At 35.8% G+C, this 21,401-nt stretch overlaps 1 protein-coding gene across 1 annotated transcript in view; it reads right to left on the bottom strand.

The window, feature by feature from the left end:
- Nucleotides 1-3,872: 3,872 nt before the first annotated feature.
- Nucleotides 3,873-21,401, bottom strand: part of LOC129283203 (protein SAND-like) — a 33,028-nt gene continuing 15,499 nt past the window's right edge. The window contains exons 9-13 of the mRNA XM_064113763.1: nucleotides 17,907-18,118; nucleotides 15,683-15,861; nucleotides 14,145-14,247; nucleotides 9,537-9,632; nucleotides 3,873-7,021 (exon numbers count right to left, since the gene is read on the bottom strand). Coding sequence (XP_063969833.1) covers nucleotides 6,977-7,021; nucleotides 9,537-9,632; nucleotides 14,145-14,247; nucleotides 15,683-15,861; nucleotides 17,907-18,118 — 635 coding nt within the window. The 3' untranslated portion in view covers nucleotides 3,873-6,976. The remainder of the gene's footprint in view (nucleotides 7,022-9,536; nucleotides 9,633-14,144; nucleotides 14,248-15,682; nucleotides 15,862-17,906; nucleotides 18,119-21,401) is intronic.

Here is a 21,401-nt window from a genome sequence, read left to right on the forward strand (position 1 = left end):
TGACTTAATAACGTAACATGCAATGCCTGGCACAATATTTTGATTATTTAAATCAAAGTAAGTAAATAGCATGTTATGCGCTAAATGCATGGCTAAATACTGCATTATGTATCATTATTTGTATGGCTGAAGTTTTGAAAAAAAAGTCCTTTAGTTTTCTCATACATTGGCATGATTGGCAGGAAAATGATGTTTGCAAACGGAGAGAGAGAGAAGAGAGGGGGTGGAAAGCGGAAGGGAGGGAGAGGGAAAGAGAAAGAAAGAGGGAGTGGGAAGGGGAGGGGAGGGAAAGGGAAAAAAAGAGGGGGTTGGGAAGGGGAGGGAGAAGGGAAGAGAAAAAAAGAGGGGGTGGGAGGGGAGGGAAAGAGAAAGAAAGAGGGTGTGGAAAGGGAGAGAGAAAGGAATAGGGTGTGGAAAGGGGAGGGAGAGGGAAAGAGAAAGGAAAAGGGTGTGGGAAGGGAGGGCGGGGAAAAAAAAGAGGGGGAGGGAGAGGGAAAGAGAAAGAAAGAGGGTGTGGGAAGGGGAGGGAGAGGGAAAGAGAGAGGGTGTGGGAAGTGGAGGGGAGGGAGAGGGGAAAAAAGAAAGAGGGGTGGGAAGGGGAGGGAGAGGGAAAAAAAGAGGGGGTTGGGAAGGGGAGGGAGAAGGAAAGAGAAAATAAGAGGGGGTGGGAAGGGGAGGGGAGAGGGAAAAAGAGGGGGTTGGGAAGGGGAGAGAGAAGGAAAGAGAAAAAAAGAGGGGGTGGGACCGTGGGAAGGGGAGGGAGAGGGAAAGAGAAAGGAAAAGGGTGTGGGAAGGGGAGGGAGAGGGAAAAAGAAAGAAAGAGGGTGAGGGAAAGGGAGGGATAGGGAAATAGAAAGGACGAGGGGGCTTTGCTGCTGAAATCCAAACCTGACCAAATAAAACTATGAAATATCTCAAAACAGAGACATCTAATATACTCAACTTTGAAATCAAATATACAAAAAAAAGAACTTGTATTACTACTCACAAGTTTGTAGTCATACATCTTTCTTATTTATTTCAAATAATATATAATTTGGTATGTACATGTCATTTTCATTAGAAACCATTTAGATATTTACAGACGTAACTGACACACATTATATCACTTCATAGGTACAAGCACATGGTGCCGATAAGTGATGATAATCCCTCCCATAAATAATGATACCACATCTTATGTAGCACGCAAAGGGGAAGTTCACAAAGGCGATAAGTTTGATTTAATAAAAGCAGAACAAATTAGGGAAACGTATTGGTGAAGGGTTAAAAATCCATCATCTATTTGTTACGACATATTCAAGCAGCTCCTCCATATACCGTATTATGTAATAAATACAACTACCATAAATTCAATTTTTTCTTTAAAAGTATGGTGAAAATATTTTTTGGATAGAAAGGAAAATGACATGGTGTGTCTGATGCCATATCTATTAACTCTTTGCACGCTGAATTAATTTTGGGGTATAAAAGTGACAATTGTTTCCATGTTATTTTCTTAAGTTCAAGATATCCATATTGCACCATTGATAATTATCATTATCATATAGATGTCATCCAAGAACTGTTGCCTTTTATTAGCTTATCTAATTTGAAAGTCGGGGAGAAAACTAATTATTACGATTGTTGAATTTAATTGTACAAATGTGAAAAATTGCAACATCAATGCGGAGAGGGTTAAACAAAAAATACTGCATTCAATATTCAGAGAAAATTACATTTTGTGGAATTTAAATCATACGACATACGGAGGAGCTGATACTCTGTGATGTCCCAAAATATCTGTCATTCTTTTATGTATTTCATAAAAACTTCAATATTTGTCAGAATTTGTTCTGCTTTCATTAAGATAAACTTTGAGTCAGAATTAACTTCTGATTAATACATCTAAGCGACGTCTTTAAAGGGGTACTCCAGGCTGAAAATAACATGATTTAAACAGATTTAGAAAAATCAGGCAAACAAAATACTGAAAATTTTATCAAAAGTTATGGCATTCTAAAGATTTGAATTATTCCGGTGAAAAATTTCTAGGCGTTTCTTCATGAATATTCAATGAGCAAACTGATGATGTCACATCCCCACTTGTTTTTTTTGTTTTCTATTATATGAAATTAGGTTTATTCGAACATTTTCCAAGAAACAAAACTACTGGAATAAAAACTGATTAGTGCATTAGATATTCATTGCTGCGACTTATTTCACAAGGGAGATCTATCACTCACACATGTATGAAAAAACAAGGCAAACGCCAAGCGTTGTCTCGCCTGCATATTGCAGTCATGAAGAGACTGCATGTCAAAACTACATGTATGCTATATGACTTAGATGGACCTCTGTTATGAGTTTGGCGATCCCACCTCGAAGCTATAGAAAGTTATTGTGTGTACAACACAGCAGTGCCAGTCATGGAAAGTTCATTGACCTTTGACCTTAATCAAATTCAACTCACATTCGAACTTGACCTGCACCTTCAAGAGATGGACCTCTTGTTTGAATTTGGCAATCCTACCTCGAAGATATAAAAAGTTATTAAGTGTACAACACAGCACAGTGCCAGTCATAGAAAGTTAATTGACCTTTGACCTTATTCAAATTCGACTCATATTCGATCTTGACCTGTGCCTTCAGGAGATGGACCTCTGGTATGAATTTGGTGATCCCACCTCGAAGGTATAGAAAGTTATTATGTGTACAACACAGCACAGTGCCAGTCATGGAAAGTTCATTGACCTTTGACCTTCTTCAAATTCAACTCATATTCGAACTTGACCTGTGCCTTCAGGAGATGGACCTCTGGTGTGAATTTGGTGATCCCACCTCGAAGCTATAGAAAGTTATTGGGTGTACAACACAATTGTTGACGACGACGCCGACACCGGAAATAGTGATACCTATGTCTCGCTCCGCTACGCAGGCGAGACAAAAAATGAAAGAATTATGATTTCATGTAATAACATAACAAAAGGGAAAGTGGGGATGTGACATCATCAGCCCATCTAATGAATATTCATGACGACGTGCATAAAACTGTTTTCAAATATATTGCTAACCATTAAAATTCATTAACTTTGCTATTTGTTATCAGATTATGATGGAATTTTCAGCATTTTGCTCTGAATGTTACTCTATTTATCAAGATATACTACTAGTATTTTCAGGCCGGAGCATCCCTTTTAGTGCATGAGAAATATCACATTGTGGTTTGCCCAAACATATTGTATGCACTTTCTCTATTACTTGGGGAGCATTCTAGCAAGGAAATTCAAACTCTTCTGCTATTTGCACTAAACTTGCTTTGGAATATTCAAAGTTCATTGCATTTTTTATTCACTGGTGTATGTAAGTAATATAAGATTTTTAAGGGGATGTTAACCTTGACATAAAGTTTGTTGTAAAAATACAAGAAAAATAGTAAAAATACCGGTGAAGGTTTCAAGAAAATCCATTAAAGATTAAGAAAATTTGAGAATTATAATTTTTTGATTTGGCACATCATATTATGAAACTGCCCTCTATGTTTTGTAATATAAAATGCATTTATTTCAATTTTGTGATGGTTTGTGACTATTTCTTTTCTTTCAAGAGCAGATGGAAATAACATTTCTGTTGATGTACTGAATATACAATAAAAACGGTTTTCTTTTTTTTTTTTATTTCACCAATTTTTTAATACATGATATATCATGTTCAAGCTGCTTGCTTATGTCACAAACAAAATAATTCAAATAAAAAAAAATAAATAAATCTTTGATGGATGTCCTCAAACCTTCACCAATATTTTTGTTTAATAGGCATTTCTCCAATACAGTAATGATTGGGGAAAAATGCAAAAATAACACCACCCCAAAATCAATTTAATGCTGCAAAAGTAAATTCCTCTACTTCAAAGTAACTAACTTTATTCAGATACCGGAGAAATATTTGTGGTGAAATTTCTTAGACCATGGCAATAAATACATCTTTCTCTATGGCAATAAATACAAAATGATTTAAAGTAATATGTACACATGTATCTAGAATATACAAACATTGCAAAAGTGAAAAAATAACAACTGTAAGTAATAGTGACTGACAACCGAAATGATATTTTTGTAACCAGATATATAAGGAACCTCGTGAATGTAGCTCTTTATGAGATTGTTTCATAATTTGTACATACTGGGCCCCGTAACACAAAGCATAATGATTGATCGTATGCTTGATTTTTATGATTGATTGTACATTGCAGTCAATGCAATCAATCGTGAAAAAAATTATTCTACGATCGTTGCTAAGCTGTGTGTTACAGGCTCCAAACCTTGATATTCACTTAATTGTGGTCTAACGACGTGGTTTAACCATGGATAGCATATTGCAACGCATACATGCACAGTGCTTACCTCAAACAGTACAGGCTGAGCAATCAACTCATTTGACTCTCAAATCATTCATATCTTTCAGGAAATACCAATTTTCCCTTGTTGCATGTCAGCGTTTTTGATACTATATTTTGGTAGAGCATGATGAAATACCTCCACAGCCAAAATTTGGTGGGAATCGGTATATGACCTCATGTATAAACCAAAATGGCTTTCCTTGTCATTGAACCATGGGGAAACAAAATACTAGTATTAACCCTAAATAGACTGGGCTATTTCGAGGCATAATAAGACGGGAGGGGGGGGGGTGTGGGTGTGGGTGCGATACAGCCCCCTTATGATCTCGACCGTCAATCACGCGATCACGACAAAAATTGGCACGCGAGTTACCCATGGCATAATCTACAAACTATAAGATCAAATTCTGCGAAAACTCATCTATAGTTATGTGTAAAATCAAAAGTTTGCTCTAATTAAATAAATAATGCCCCTAAAATGCTAATTTTGGGTTTACAGACTCTTTATAGGAATCTGATCAAATGTACTCTTAACAAAATTCAACATCACATCTATTTTCTTATGTATTTTATTGTTTTCTAAATTTCTTATGTATTTCCTTGCTATTCCAACTTGTTGTTTTTTATTGTTTCTTGAATGAAAATTGTCGGGGATTTTATATTGGCCATAAACAAGATGAAATTGATTGATTTTAATCAGTAAAAGGAATAATAATGATACATAGGGTTAAACATAAAAAACATACAATGTAAACATGATTTTGACAATTTCTGCTTCCCATAATTACACAACAGAGTTAGACCATGGTCTAAGGCAACATGTTATGAGAATCTGCTGCATGCTTTAGCAGGATCCCACTTTAAGGACGCAATGCATCTTTTTATTGCAGCTTTCCGACAGTCCAAATTGTTTTGTCAACGACGACTCTGATGATTTGCAAGCCGTTTTCTTAATTCCATTTCTTGAAATCAAGAATCGCTTTTTGGAATTCGACATCTTGATATTTTTTTCTCTGTTTGTGAACAAAATGCATTTCTTGATCTAAAATTGCATTTCCCTGTCACACTTGGTAGGTGTTGTTAGGGCTGTTCATCAGTTACTAGCGACTTCACAAATGACTGGTAACTCTTTCTTAGGAGCTTAATCAACATCAATGAAATTCAGTTCACAAATAACCGCAAGATAGGATAACTAGTCGCTCGTAAAGTCGCACATAACATATGAACAGCTTTATGAAACACCCACCAGGGCCCTGTTGCTTTAAAGTTACTATTATGGTAACTTTGCCATCCAATGGTAACTACCATGGTAATGCTGATCACCAACCAATCAAAAACAAGGATTCCATACAATTTACAGTTGGATGGCAAAGTTACCAAAATGTTAGCTTTTATGCAATGGGGCCCAGAACATTTTAGCTGGCCTATGACAACGTGCTGTACTTGTACATGTGTCCAGCCGTTTTCTACTTTATATCCCATTTCTTGATATATCAAGCATTCCATTCTTGGAATTCATGAAATAAATACTGATTTTCACTGACAATTTGTTATAATAAGCTACCTGGTGGGTGTTTCATAAAGCTGTTCGTAAGTTAAGAGCGACTTTAAGAACGACTGGTGATTCTTTCTTACGCGCAAAACCCTCGCCAATGAACGTTTTTGTGTATATTATTTACCCCAAGAAAGGATCACCAGTCTTTCTTAAAGTCGCTCTTAACTTACGAACAGCTTTATGAAACGGCCCCCATAAATCCCTGTTTCTGATTGGCTAAGAGCAAAATGGTTAGTGATTATCACTGACTTATTTGTATCATGAAGATATTTGTCAGAGATTCTCAAAAACAGATGTAAAAAGCTACTGAAAATCCTTGTATCTGATTCGCTAAGAGCAAAAAAGTTAGTATTTATCACGAACTGTTTGTTTCATGAAGATTTTTTTTGTCAGAGATTCTCACCTACAGATATTAAAAGCGACTGCGTACTTGCCAATGTTTAGAAACTCAAAATCCAGTCAACCAATGGCAGGGGGCCCAGAGCCCCATGTAGGGGTCAAGAAGGCAGTTAGGCCTGAAATTGCTGTATGTTAGCAACTTTAATCCTAAGAAGCCCAAGCTATTTTAAGACGTATTGAGGACTTGGGAGCATGAGTGGGTCTACGGTGATTGCCCACATTTTTTCTTTCTCAAATGAAATTTTAGTAATCAGGACATCCTGATTCTTGGCCAATCTGAAAGTTCTGTGAAAATAAGACAATCCTGATGAAATCATGACAGTTGGTAGATCTGCAACTGGAAATCCTTGTATTTGATTGGGTGAGAGCTATTCATCATTGAAAAAACTTTTCATGAAAAGCCCCCCAGTTGGATGGTAAGGAGCAAAATGGGCTTACACTTCCGTGCAGTTGACATCACGGATATCACGACCACATCTCATGTGCAAGAAACAGCACCGAGGCTCATAATGGCTTCTTTTACAGAAGGAGTTGGCATGCCACAGAAACTGACCGTTAGCTGTTGACAAGTCCCTCAGATTAGCAGATGAAACAGCAGAGCCTTGCATGAGGTAACCCCGACAGCAGCAGCATCATGTATTGGTTCAATACTCTGGTGGGTTCAAGATGAATAATCTGGTTTCTTCTTTCTGTAAATTTAAATAACAATGAGAGATTTATAGAATATAACAAAAGAGTTAAAAGCTCCCTTGAAACCAAAAAGGCCCGAATTCACAAAGGTGGTTTTGAAAACCTACGGTTGAGTCCATGGTTTATGCAGATTATCTGTATAAATTACGCTTATTTTACCACGTATGTAAAAAAAATGTCCAATGCTGATGCGCACTTTTGTCACAGTGCACCATATTGACGCCTGTTGCCGTTGTTATCCACGCTATTTTATTCATGAGTCCACTATTTTGAATTAATGAGTCTACTCTTCAAACAGTGAATAAAATAGCGTATATCACCATGGTAACAGGCGTCAATTTTTTGCACTGTGACAAAAGCGCGCATCAGCATTGGACATTTTTTAAGCACGCTCCCGATAAGCGCTAAATTAAGCACAATTTATACAGGAAATCTGCATAAACCATGGATTCAACCGTTGGTTTCAAGACCACCTTTTTGAATTCGGGCCAATATGTTAATATAGTTGGTAAATAGCCACCGGGTCCTCACCCGCTAGATCTCATCTTAGTTCTTCTACAAGGTCGAGGAACATGTGTGCTATGAGTCATTGCAGTTCTACTAAGACATGGAAGACGTTGATCCATAATGTACTGCACTCAACCCAGGTGAGGTAAATGGTACCAGCAGGAAGTAATTCCTCAAAAAGCTGTGAGCACCGGAATCGGTAGACTAGCTGACCAAGGGTAATATAAGAGTGCCTTGAGCCCCTCGCAAGGTGGATATGTGTGCTATACATATATGAAAATCGCAAAGTGAGTTCTTTGGAAAGTGGTCTACAAATGCTTTGTCTGCTTTCTGTTTTCATCCCACATAGTTTAAAGGTCAAGTCCACCCCGGAAAAATGTTGATTTGAATAAACAGAGAAAAATCAAACTAGCATAGTGCTGAAAATTTCATCGAAATCGGATGTAAAACAAGAAAGTTATAACATTTTAAAGTGTCACTTATTTTTCATAAAACAGTGATATGCACATCTCAGTGACATGCAAATGAGACAGTCGATGATGTCCATCACTCACTATTTCTTTTGTTTTTATTGTTTGAGTTATACAATACTTCATTTCCTACAGATTTGACAATAAGGGCAAACTTGACAGAACCATATAGTATTAAACAATGCTAATTCCACATGTTCAGGGAGAAATCAATCATTGTTTCACTTGACAATGAGGAGAAAATTACAATACTTCATATTTCATGAGTGGATGATGTCATCAGTCTCCTCATTTGCATACCGACCAGGATGTGCATATAACTGTCAAGTGAAATTAAGCAAAACTTTAAAATGTCATGACTTTTTACTTGACTTCCGATTTTGATGAAATTTTCAGTGTTATGCTTGTTGGATTTTTCCCTTTTTATTCAAATCAACTTTTTGTTGGGGTGGACTTGTCCTTCAATCTTAGTTCGTCTACCAATCAGTTTGGCTTCTAACCATTTAGTCTAATTGCCATTTTGCCAATTTACTAATTTGTCCAATTTCAACTTAGTTGATATCAATTTTGTCTTTGATCCACTTTGCCTCACACCACCTACTAAGATTAGATGAACCATTTACAAACTGAATTTTCATTTGACAAAGTGCAGATGAAGTGAAAATGAGACAACCTGGGCATTAGACTAAGTGGACATAATACCAGGAGCCCGTTTTACAAAGAGTTAGGATAGATTCGATCAATCGCGACTATGGACGGCCAGCAACGTCAACATCTAAAATGCATGTTAGTTAAAAATATTTTCTAGAAATGATGTATATTCATAGATTCAGTTTTCTTGACCATTCAATTTGCTTCTCTCTATTTTCAAAGGACATTAGCAAATTTCCTAAAGAAAAAAAATATGACATTGATGGATTTCCATATACTTGAGATTGATCAGATCAATCGTAAGTCTGTTAGACGGGGCCCTGGCCTAGTGTTGTGTAGACCAATCGACCATTGGACCAAACTGATAGTAAACTATAGCAGATTTTCAGATGCCAAATGCAACAAAAAAACTAAAAATATGGAGCGTTGTGGCCCAGAGGAATAGTCTTCTGACTTTGAAACAGAGGGTCGTGGGTTCAAATCCCAGCCAGGGCGTAATTTTCTTCGGCAAGAAACTTATCCACATTGTGCTGCAATTGACCCAGGTGAGGTAAATGGGTACCTGGCAGGAATTTATTCCTTGACATGCCACCGCATTGTAAAAGGCAGCGGGGCTAAAGCCAGGGTAATAAAATCAAATTGAGCGCATAGGGATGCATTTGGCAGTGATATGCGCTATACAAGCATGCTGGTATTATTATTATTATCCCATTTAGGACATAAAGTGACCAGATTTTGTGTTTTAGGCCCTCAAAATAAGAATAATGAAAAAAATCTGCATATACTGGCACATCCTCTAGAAACTTTTTGTCAAATCCAAAACTTGTTCTAAAGGAATAAAATCACTGAAATTCTTAAATTAGCAATGCAATGAATTCATAAATACCTTGATCCATTTGAGTAGTTTATTGACGGCAAATATAGCAGCTTGTTTCGTTGTTAGAGGCCCAAAGATAGCAAACAATTCAAACCCTCCTGTTACCTGGATATTTAATATAAGAATGATTTGAAATGAATCAATAGAAGAAGATTTAAGTAGTTTCCACATGAAGTTCATGTCAATGATTTGTCCTTGGGGTTAAAATGGGTTAAAATTAAATCATAAGTTTATTTTAACGCTTTAAGAGCCATTGGCAGCTATGCGTGCCCTTAGCCCTCTAATGCCATTGGCACGTATACGTGCCCAAGTAACTTTTTTTTGTTTAACCAATTTTACAGCCAGAAAATCAACACCATATTCTGTGTTTTTTATGTTGTTATACTGGCAATTAATTCAAAATTAATTTTATCATATAAAAAATAGTGGTTTACATAGACATTTTTTGAGTAAAATTGTATTTTTGCATCATTATTTTGAAGAGTTGATTTCGGATATTGCCGCGATCTGAATCAAGATTTCCCCTATAGACACGTGTGATATAACGGTTGTGTGTAGCAATACACGTACTTCTATGGGCAGAGCAAAGGCGAATGTGCGAAGGCATTCAGCTCGGAATTGACCAATGACAGAGCGGTACAATGTTCCTCACCCAACACTACTCGCCCATTCGCTATTGTTATATGAATATTCATGAGCTATCGATCGGGTCTTTTGCAGGCCGGTATGGTAGTATTCTTGTGTTAAGGCTTTTTTTCTGCCTGCAAATGTGCACGGTTTGGGGGAGATTTTTTTTTTTTTGGGGGGGGGCGGGGGAAAGGTCTTATACTTTGTTTTTAGCATTCTCACAAAATTGTTCTCGTTATAAATATATGAGTAAAGAAGGCTGTCATTTCCAATTCTCGTCTGCGCACTGCAATAATCACACTCATTATTTATTTATTGATTTATTGTTATTACTTTTATCATTATCATCATGAAGGAAACCTTCAATAACAAGCTTTGCTTTCCAGAAGGTTCCTATTTCATTTCAAAATGTTATATTATATTTTGCTTTACTTTGTAACTTTGTTGAAATTTTGGAATGAATAAATTCGTTGTCAATCAATCAATCAATCATTATTAGTATTACTATCATCATAATCATTATATCATTATTGCTATTGTAATTATTATTATCATCATTATTCTTCTCCTTCACCTTCTTCTTATTATTGTTAAAGGGATGGTCTGGGCTGAAAGTATTTAGAGTTTTATAAATAGAGCATAATTCACTGAGCAAAATACCGAAAGATTTCATCAAAATCAGATAACAAATAACAAAGCTATTGAATTTTAAAGTTTAGCAATATTTTGTGAAAACAGTCGTCATGAATATTCATTAGGTGGGCTGATGATGTCACATCTCCACTTTTTCTTTTGTATTTTATTATATGAAATTAGGTTTATTCAATTTTTTTCCTCCAAGCACTAGAAAAAATTAATTGACAACTAATTTAATGCATTAGATATTTATTGCGGCAACATCTTTCATTATAAGGGAGACATATTATTCACACAAGTATGAAATAATGAAATAATTATGATTTCATGTAATAACATAAGAAAACGGAAAGTGGGGATGTGACATCATCAGCCCACCTAATGAATATTCATGACAATTCTTTTTCACAAAATATTACTAAATTTTAAATTTCAATAACTTTATAATTTGTTATCCGATTTTGATGAAATTTTCGGCATTTTGCTCAGTGAATTCTACTCTATATATTAAGATATGAATATTTTCTTTTAATCCCTTTAATGTTATTGCCATCAGAGTCATCATCATTATGATTATTATTCAGAAATAATTGTTGTGATCCTATCAAAATTTTGCATTTCTTCTGCAGCCAAACTCTCTCTTAATAACCTTAAGATCAGGTAAATAACGGGTCATATTCGTTTGTCTTTTATAACCCAAACCATTTTAAAAGAAATGATTGACATTGTTATGCTAAATCAGTATCATATTTAAACTTCTCACAAAAATGTGAATCGTTCAATATTCTCCTCGAATAAAATAGGAAGAAGCAAAAAATGTGATAATTAAAACTTCCGATAATAACGCTTTATTCCTCTAAAGATGTATCTCTTTTTCCAAAGTGGATGTTTTTCCTTTGCTAAATCCAACCATTGATAATAGAAAATGTAAACGGAGTATGTACAGCAATATCAGATGTTTTGAGGAAAAGAAAGAAAGGGATATGGCGGGACAGCTGCCAGTTACATTAACAAAACCGATCAGACCGACCTGTTAGTTGCTGCATTGACTTTACTATCAAGGAGATTTTAGAACGACTTAGAGAGTAGAAATGAAAATGATGACGGTAACGGGTTGAATATTACATTTCTTATATATTGTGCATTATGTTATCTGAACAAATTATTCTTTTTTTACCACGGATAGTGCTACGAGCTGGGGAGACCCTAGGTGGATGCCGGATTTTTATGTAGGGGGGGGGGGGGGCTAATTGGTTTCTTTTAACCTGGGTCACCCACAAAAAAGTAAAATGTAAAAAGAAATAAATATCGAAACCTTTGAAAGTATTGAATAGCCAAATCAAAAGACGTGTGTGAGCCCCGATTTCTATGAACATCCTGTGCTAAATTGCTCTCCTAGACAATAGGTCAGGAGGGAGCGCGGATTAGAGATTCCTCATGAAAAAGAGTCTGGGCATCTATTGTTCATGACTTGGTGGAATGAACAAAATAATGTAGTCGCGGAGAATGTTAACAGGTGGCTACTTTGATCAGACCAGTAATACAAATCAAATAGGCCTATTTTCTTTTTAAAAATTGGTATTGATTTTTTGTGTGTAACTGATCTGCATATCCTCTTCTTTGATACACGAAAAATAAACGTTTTTTTTTTCTTGCTTTTTTGCACTTTGCAAAGAACGCCCATATCATTTTGTGGGATTTTATACCCCAAACTTGTTAGTACTGAATCTGTCCGATCCCTCTTTATCTATATTTTGATATATCATCTTTAATTTTATATTTTGTCTCCTTCTGACTGGCAATAACTTTGTTTGTTACACTACAAATAAAAAAAAACACAGGGTCTTATTTTGAAGACTACACGAATGAAAGGGTACGGTTGGCCACACTTTGAAGATACACGGTTCTGATATATTATTGTGTGTGTTCGTGTGGGGATCGCAGCTGTTCTGTGATTGGTCACTTGATCAAAGACAATGCCCTTTTTTGGAATAGGTCGCTTTCAATTGTGTGTGTATTCTTCAGAGGAAGCAACTTAAATAGCAAAATAGTATTTCATTCAACAGCGCATTATTTTTTGTTATTTCTGTTCGTTCAATTTCATCAATATCTACGTCATTTAAAAGGGTAAACATTGAACTTTCATTTTATCTTCTTAATTTCTTGGTATCTCTACAATTCTTCAAGTTATTTGCTCGTTGAAATGTTCATGAAATTATAATTTCTAGGTTTTACTTATTGAAAAAAAAAACAATGTAAAATAATACATTTTTTCTCATTTTCTTAAAACGCGAATAAGAAAGATAATAACACGATCATAAAGTCCATGAACCATGCACCATTTCATGTGTAGAAGGTTTCATTATACAATGTACGGGTAAAGAGTTATGACCGTTTTAAAATCAGTCTCTGCTTACGTTTCGGTCAATTTAGGATTCCCTCGAATACCCCTGGCAGTCAATGGGTATTCGTATTGGCACAGTAAGAGTTAAGCAGTAATTCTGCTTCTTGAAGTTGAAAAGTTAAATGAAAGACTAGATACATGGACTGCCTAAATGTTTCATCGAGATTACATGGTGGAAAAATCTCTTGCTTGTGTGAAGTCATTGCTTCAAACCTTCTTTCTAATTAATGGAAGCTCTCACTTACTTTCTTCTTCATTCAATCAATTAAGTGTGAAGTCTGATATTAAAAAAATTGACAAGTACTATTGTGGCTGGGCTGGTAAAACCTCGTATCTCAAAATTTAAATACTTTGATTGACTGTGTGGTGTGGATGTGTTTGTTTTGTTTTTGCTTTGTTACTCTGTTTAAATGCTTTTTTTTATCATCTTCTTTGTGTACACAATCTACTAAATTTTTGTTCCTGGGGGGAACATTTAACCCACAAGCTTCGCTTTTTAGTTCCCCCCTTTTTCCTCATCTACTATATTATTGTACATGAATTACGGAATGCATGTGTTGTAAATATGAATTTGATTTTTTACTGATATGGAAATTAAGACATTGAATTGAATTACTTTTATGACAGCTCAGAATAAGCTTGAGTTTAGAGTTATAACATGGAAAGCAACCTTCTTTTGCCTTGAAAGAATTCTTCACAGGTATCAGGAGGCTGATGTCAGTATGAGAATGCCACCATTACTACATTTTTAAAATACAGCCTTTTTTACGCTGCCCTCAAAATTTTTAAATTTTGAGATTCGATATACAGACCACCGATGATATATAATTTTAAAGCTTATAATGTGCTTTCCAAGATCCATGAATATCTTAACATTAGTTTTGGGTGACTGATTGTTGGATTAGGGGAGTCAGGTCACATATTTAAACATCCCTTCATTAGATACTCACCCATCCTAGAACAGCTTCTTTCGATCCCACAGTAAACATGATTTTGAGTGGTCTAGCTGGACTGTGAATCCGTTGATGAGTGTATTGGTATAAAGATAATAACCTACAAAAGATATCAAAGTTATAATAGAAATTAGGGAATATAAAGATAATAACCTATACAAATATCCAATTTTAACCCTAAATCTCCCGGGGTATTTTGATTCTTGTCATTACCGGGGGGGGGGGGCCATTATGGCCCCCCCCCTAAGATCTCGGCCGCCGATCGCGCGAGCGACGCAAAAATTTGCATGCTGGTAGTGTACGATGTAATCTACAAGGCTGTGTGGTAAAATTTTCCAAAATATTGAGATTTTATTTTATATGAATTAATTATGCTAATTTATGCATAAATCATTCTTTTTGCTTTAATTCACTAAATAAAGCTCCTAGAATGCTAATTTTTGGTAAAAATATTCTTTGTAGTATTGTTAACAATCGCAATAAAAAAAAATTCGGTTTGGAAATCAATTTCTTATGTATTTTATTGTTTTATGAATTTCTTATGTATTTCTTTGTTTTTTTACTTTTTGTTTTTTATTGTTTTTTCAATGGAAATTGTTCCAGACTTAATTCTGATCATAAACAAGACAAAATTAATTAAGTTTAATCAGTAAAAGTAGAAATAATGATATATTTATAAATTTTGGCTAAATACACAATTTGTATTGGATTTGTACATGAAATCACGTTTATGAGCAATTTTGGGTCTGACATGCACTTACATAATGTTGCGTAATGTCGGAACCGCGTACCCGGGCGTCATAAATTTGGTCTCAAAATTTGCGCGAGACTTGAAAGTAAAAAGTCAGTAAGCGGCGAGGTCAAAAAAATTTGCGCAGCGGATATATCGCGAAAATTGTCGAGGGGGGGGCCATTATGGCCCCCCCCGGGAGAATTAGGGTTAAATAAAATATGATAATGCAAATAAAACCAGCAAAAGTAAAAATAATCATACATTTGGGATTTTTGGTTGAAAACACAATGTGCATTGACTTTGTAACAAAATTACGTATCTGAGCAATTTTGGGTCTTGACATGCACTTAAATGTTGCTTATTTTTGGAACCATGTACTCGAGGGTTGCAAATTTGGTTCAAAACATGCACAAGACGTGAAACTAAAAGGTCAGTGTGTGGTACAGTAAATAAAATGCATATGGCAGTAGTCACAAATTTGTTGAGGTGAACAAAAACATATTTCCTTACATAGTATCCAAGAAAGTATCATATTTCAAAATTTCCCTCTCCATGTCTTTCTTTTTCTTTTTCCTTCTTAGTCATGATGGGGGGGGGGGGGGCATGGACCCCTAAAGTCCCCCCCCACCCCAACATCTGTACAACAGTGCATTGATGAATACGCAGTAAGTGAGCATCCTCTGAGCATGGTATCGCCAATACACTGATGAGTTATATATTGTACACATATGAGAATGTAAAAGTGAATTTAAAACAAACTTTAATCTTTGTGAAACACCACCCCCCCTGATAAAAATCATACCTGTCTCTCTCATCCGGTTGATTGTAAGGGGCGTCTAGTTCAGGAGCAGCATACTGAGCCGTGCTTCGGACCTTGTACAGGAAATGACGAAGGTCGCCGATTCCGACCTCTTGACATCGGAAGCTGCCCTTTGACACGGCTCGTTGAATGGCAGCTATACAGTTGTTCTTTTGTAATCTCTGTAAATGGCAAGATAAAGTGAGGAAGAACAATGTGATAAAACTTGATAAACCTACAATATCATTGTGATGTTCAAAAAAATATTTGAATGCTTTCTTAACTAGAAAGGAAGACTTTCGAGTTATAGTTTATCAAGTTTTTACTTTCCCAGCATCTATATGACTCCTTATCCTATATTTGTATACTGGTATGTTGTTTATTTATATCTTAGATTATGCCATTTAAGATAATAATGATCATTTGCAGCCAATAATTTCCATCTATATCCTCAATTGAAAAGAAAACAGCTTTCAATACTACTATAATTTCTTTCCTCCTTCTAAATCTCCTACATATTCCTTTTCTCCCACCCCTTTCCTTATTCCTCTTCTTTCGCTCCCCCTCCTTCTTCTTTGTCTTCTCTTTCTCTTCTTCTAACCCCCTCCTCCTTTTACCTGTTCTTTTTGCTCTTCTCTTACCCCCCCTTCCTCTGCCTCCAGGGAATAATTTTGCTTTACAAATTTGAATAGCATTATTTGGTCAATATAGAAAAGCTCTCAACTATAAAGTAATGTTTACAGTACAGTCCTATGTAAAAATATTCTATAAAAAAGACTTTATGCATAGCAGTCTTTCCAAAATGTGAGCAAATTGCGATGTGATACCAGGAAAATTATTCCCTGACCTCCCTCTGCCAAACCCTAAATGCACTGTACTACAACCACCACCACCACCACCACCACCACCACCACCACCACCACCACCACCACCACCACCACCACCACCACCACCACCACCACTACTACTACTACTACTACTACTACTACTACTACCACTACCACTACCACTACCACTACTATTACTACTACTACTACTACTACTACTACTACTACTACTACTACTACTACTACTACTACTGCTGCTATTACTGCTACTTCTGCTACTACTACTTCTATTGCTACTTCAATCACAACTGCTACTACTTCCAGCTGTATTAAGGACGTTCCACAGTTATGTTTGTGCGCATTATGATCTGCGCATAATTTACACTCTGCGCGCTGACGTCACAATGGATGAACAGGTTACTAATTAGCTGCGGGTATGAGCTGATTTTTCTCATCTTCTGCACTTAATTGCAGATCCGATGCGGTATTTCATGAAGCTAAAAAATTGAATTATTTCATGGACCATTCTAAAAAAAATCTCTACAATTTCAAAATACTTTACTCTGCAGTGCTGCCAAGAATCACGAATATTACCACGAGTTTGAATAAATGGCAGAGTGGTTTTGATTTTTTCTTCACATAGATACAAAGCATTCGGCGCATTTTTGGTGTTTTAAAAAGCACATTTACTCTAATAAAAATGCTGATAGTTTAAAAACAAGCACATGAACCCCTATTTTTTAATGTTTGTTCCTCTTAGGTATACCTTCCTCTACAACTCTGCAAATTTTGGTGAAAATGACATGGATTTTGAATAAAGTGCAGCATTTATTATACTTTTGTAGTTTGTTACTGAAATTTCACATTTTTTAGATTGGGATTTTGTTATCTTTTACGCCATTTTTCAGAACTGATAGTGCTGTTAAACTTAAAATTGCAAACAAATAGCACTATAAATAGATTCTCCATTCTAATGATATAATTATTAACTCTCTTGCGAAATTTGATGACTTTTTCATGTATTTTGACTGAGTAATAGAGGTTTTAACTCATTGTAGTTACCTTGGGCGGTCTAAAAATGTCAAATTCTTTTGAATGCGCAATTCTTTAGAACATCAATTTGGATGAACTTTGAAGCTCTATAGCAAAAAATCAAGCACATAGACCTATGTTAATTTTTGCATATTTCGAATATTAAGGTTCTAAAGTATATATGGGCAAAGTTTGGTGAAAATGACATGGATTTCACTTTAACTGTGGAACGTCCTTAAATTGAGTTTTCATTCAAACATTTAAGGGTCTTAACCCATACTGATACATCAGATACATCTACATGTAAATGAAAGGAGATAACATCAATTTACAAAGCTAGAAAATTACTTCAAAGTAGAATTACTTACCTCTAATATTTTATCTTTGCATTTTGCCATTTCTGCAAAGGCCATTTTATCCACTGTAAGAAGAACCAAACAAGCAGGACTCTCGCTGAGGTACGATATATGCGCGTGAAGGAAACCACTACTATCAAACTTTGGTAGGCAAATTGGCAACCATGAGTCGGAGTGTTTGAACGACGTTGATTTATTTAGTAGATTCAAAATAAGATGTAAATCTAAAGTAAAGTTAGAAAAAACAATATGAATGAAAAACAAAAAAACTGTGGAGTTATCTTATAAGAATCACCATAAATTTCCCTGTAAAGTTTAAAGCTGTTTGTAGCTATCCAGTTACAGAAACCATTTAGGTGGTCTGTCTACGACAGAACACCTGGCGTTTTCGTAAGAATTTTCAACATTTATTCATTTTTATAGGCAAAGTTAGTTGCTAAGTTTTCTTGATATCAGGCATGTTAATTTTCATCTATCCAAGATACGCCAGAATAACCTTTCCAAGGTCATCAGGTCAAGATGATGTCATCTAGGCGCCATTTTGTAAAATCATTTAATTGCTCGTATCATCATAACAGATCATCAATAATATTTGCAGCACATAAATTCAGGTCAAGGGTCAACTGTCCGTGTTATCAAAGATCATGCAAATGTCGTGACTTGCGTGTGCATGCATCAAACCATCAACCAGGATTAACTTTTAGTACGTTTAAAACATTTCAACATTATGGGCACGCACGTATGTACAAGCATAACGTCATTACGCAACAGAGAATCGCTGTTTTCTTTATGTATATGCATTAGGTATGTAATTCTGAATAATTTGATACCTTGTTCAACTCTCAACGATCATTAATAAGGAAATCAGTGCCCAATAAACATTGCACCACGTGTGCTCTTTCCATAGGTTTTATATGGGCAAAAACATGCTTTAGAAAATTCAATGTAGCTATTCAAAATGAACAGGGACCTCCAATGTTTTTCTTCAAAGTTGGATAGAATAGTAGTCTGTGATGTGATTCAATGTCTCCTTTGGACCTCAAGTATATCATGAGGGTGTCGTAATGGCCACGGAACTCAATTACCAATTTTCACCATATGACGTCAAGTCTATGGAAATTTTGCCGTATCTCTGCAATGAGCGGTTGTTTTTCTGTGACATTTTGATATGTTGTAGCCAAGACGATTCTCTATAAATTACTAGCAATAATTTTCACTTTTTACCACAGCATCAATAAGATAATATCTGTTGAAGATTTTGCGAAAGATTTTCAAAGCCTATTTTTAAGAAATTTTATGTTGAAATTTATCATTAGTGATTGGAATGAAATTGCTGTGAAATTGAAGCCCACTTGCTCTGGGTAGTTTTATGCAGGACATTTGTATAAATTTTCTGGAACTTTTTTTTGGATCAATTAAATGTCAATAGTGAATTTTCAAGTAAACGCTGTAAAATTGATGCCCTCTTGCACTGCATATTTCACCATGGACATTTTCCAGAAATTTCACTGAACTTTCTTTGTGCAATTTCTTGTTGCGACATTTCCACAGCTGGGAAGTTTACAACACCTTGCACTGTGCAATATTCAGCCAAACATTTTTGTGTCAAATTGTTTGAAATTTTTTCTGGAAATTTTCATGGCGTAGTACGTGGCTCAAACTTAATTTCATAACCTATTTGCGTTTCGGTCTTTTGCGAGCATTATCACTATCATCATCATCATAATCATTATGATTATTATAATCATCATCATCCTTATGATTATTATTCCCATTGTAATGATCACTTTTGTCATGGAATTTGATTCCTATGAATTCTACTGATCAAGATCATCAATGAGATAATTTGTAAATAATTCACCCGGTATTGAATTAAAGATGATGACAGACCACCTAATTCGTCCTCATGACGAATCAAAATCTAGTTGCAATTATTTTCCACATACTAAAAACCTTGCTACAGGATTGGTATACAAATGATCTATGCATGCACACAAGTTCATTATGCGATATTTCCTCACTCGAGTTGAGGCTCTGTTCAATCCATTGCATGAAGCCGTCAGGCTGAATGCATGAGGTGAGTACAGTCTCGACGATAACGGATGAATGAAGACATGCATCATTTGGTTTATACAACAACTCTTCTAGATCGTGTTATTTGACAAAATAGAAGGAAAGTAAAAACAAAAGCAGATGGAATTGAAATATATTTTGCCATTGTCCGACAATTCATTTTCTCTGAAAACATGATTATTTTCCCCGAGTATGAAAGCAGTAAATAGTTTTCGTTCTTTTGTGATGCACTTTGATTCATGATCTGAGTGCACACAGTTATTGATGTTAAACACACACACACAAATACAAATGTACTCCTTCACACATGCTCAGTGGTACACACTGAGGGAGAGAGCTCAACCGAGCAATGGAAAAATAAACAAGGCAAACGCCAAGCGTTGTCTCGCCTGCATATTGCAGTCATGAAGAGAATGCATGTCAAAACTATGCTATATGACTTAGATGGACCTCTGTTACGAGTTTGGCGATCCCACCTCGAAGCTATATAAAGTTATTGTGTGTACAACACAGCACAGTGCCAGTCATGGAAAGTTCATTGACCTTTGACCTTAATCAAATTCAACTCACATTCGAACTTGACCTGCACCTTCAAGAGATGGACCTCTTGTATGAATTTGGCAATCCTACCTCGAAGAAATAAAAAGTTATGTGTACAACACAGCACAGTGCCAGTCATGGAAAGTTCATTGACCTTTGACCTTAATCAAATTCAACTCACATTTGAACTTGACCTGCACCTTCAAAAGATGAACCTCTTGTATGAATTTGGCAATCCTACCTCGAAGATATAGAAAGTTATTGTGTGTACAGCACAGCACAGTGCCAGTCATGGAAAGTTCATTGACCTTTGACCTTATTCAAATTCGGCTCACATTTGAACTTGACCTGTACCTTCAAGAGATGGACCTCTGTTATGAATTTGGCTATCTCACCTCGAAGCTATAGAAAGTTATTGTGTGTACAACACAGCACAGAGCCAGTCATAGAAAGTTCATTGACCTTTGACCTTATTCAAATTCGACTCATATTCGAACTTGACCTGTACCTTCAAGAGATGGACATCTGTTATGAATTGGGTGATCCCACCTCGAAGATATAGAAAGTTATTATGTGTACAACACTGCACAGTGCAAGTCATGGAAAGTTCATTGACCTTTGACCTTATTCAAATTCGACTCATATTCGAACTTGACCTGTGCCTTCAGGAGATGGACCTCTGGTATGAATTTGGTGATCCCACCTCGAAGCTATAGAAACTAATTGGGTGTACAACACAATTGTTGACGACGACGCCGGAAATAGTGATACCTACATGTATGTCTCGCTCCGCTACGCAGGCGAGACAAAAATGCATGGTTGCCGTGCAATGGAAAATAAAATTTGCAAGCAGCTCAAAATGGATCAAAAACTGAATGGCTTTCAACAAATCAA

This window comes from Lytechinus pictus, chromosome 19 (genome assembly GCF_037042905.1).
Source record: "Lytechinus pictus isolate F3 Inbred chromosome 19, Lp3.0, whole genome shotgun sequence".
Taxonomy (NCBI): Eukaryota; Metazoa; Echinodermata; class Echinoidea; order Temnopleuroida; family Toxopneustidae; genus Lytechinus; species Lytechinus pictus.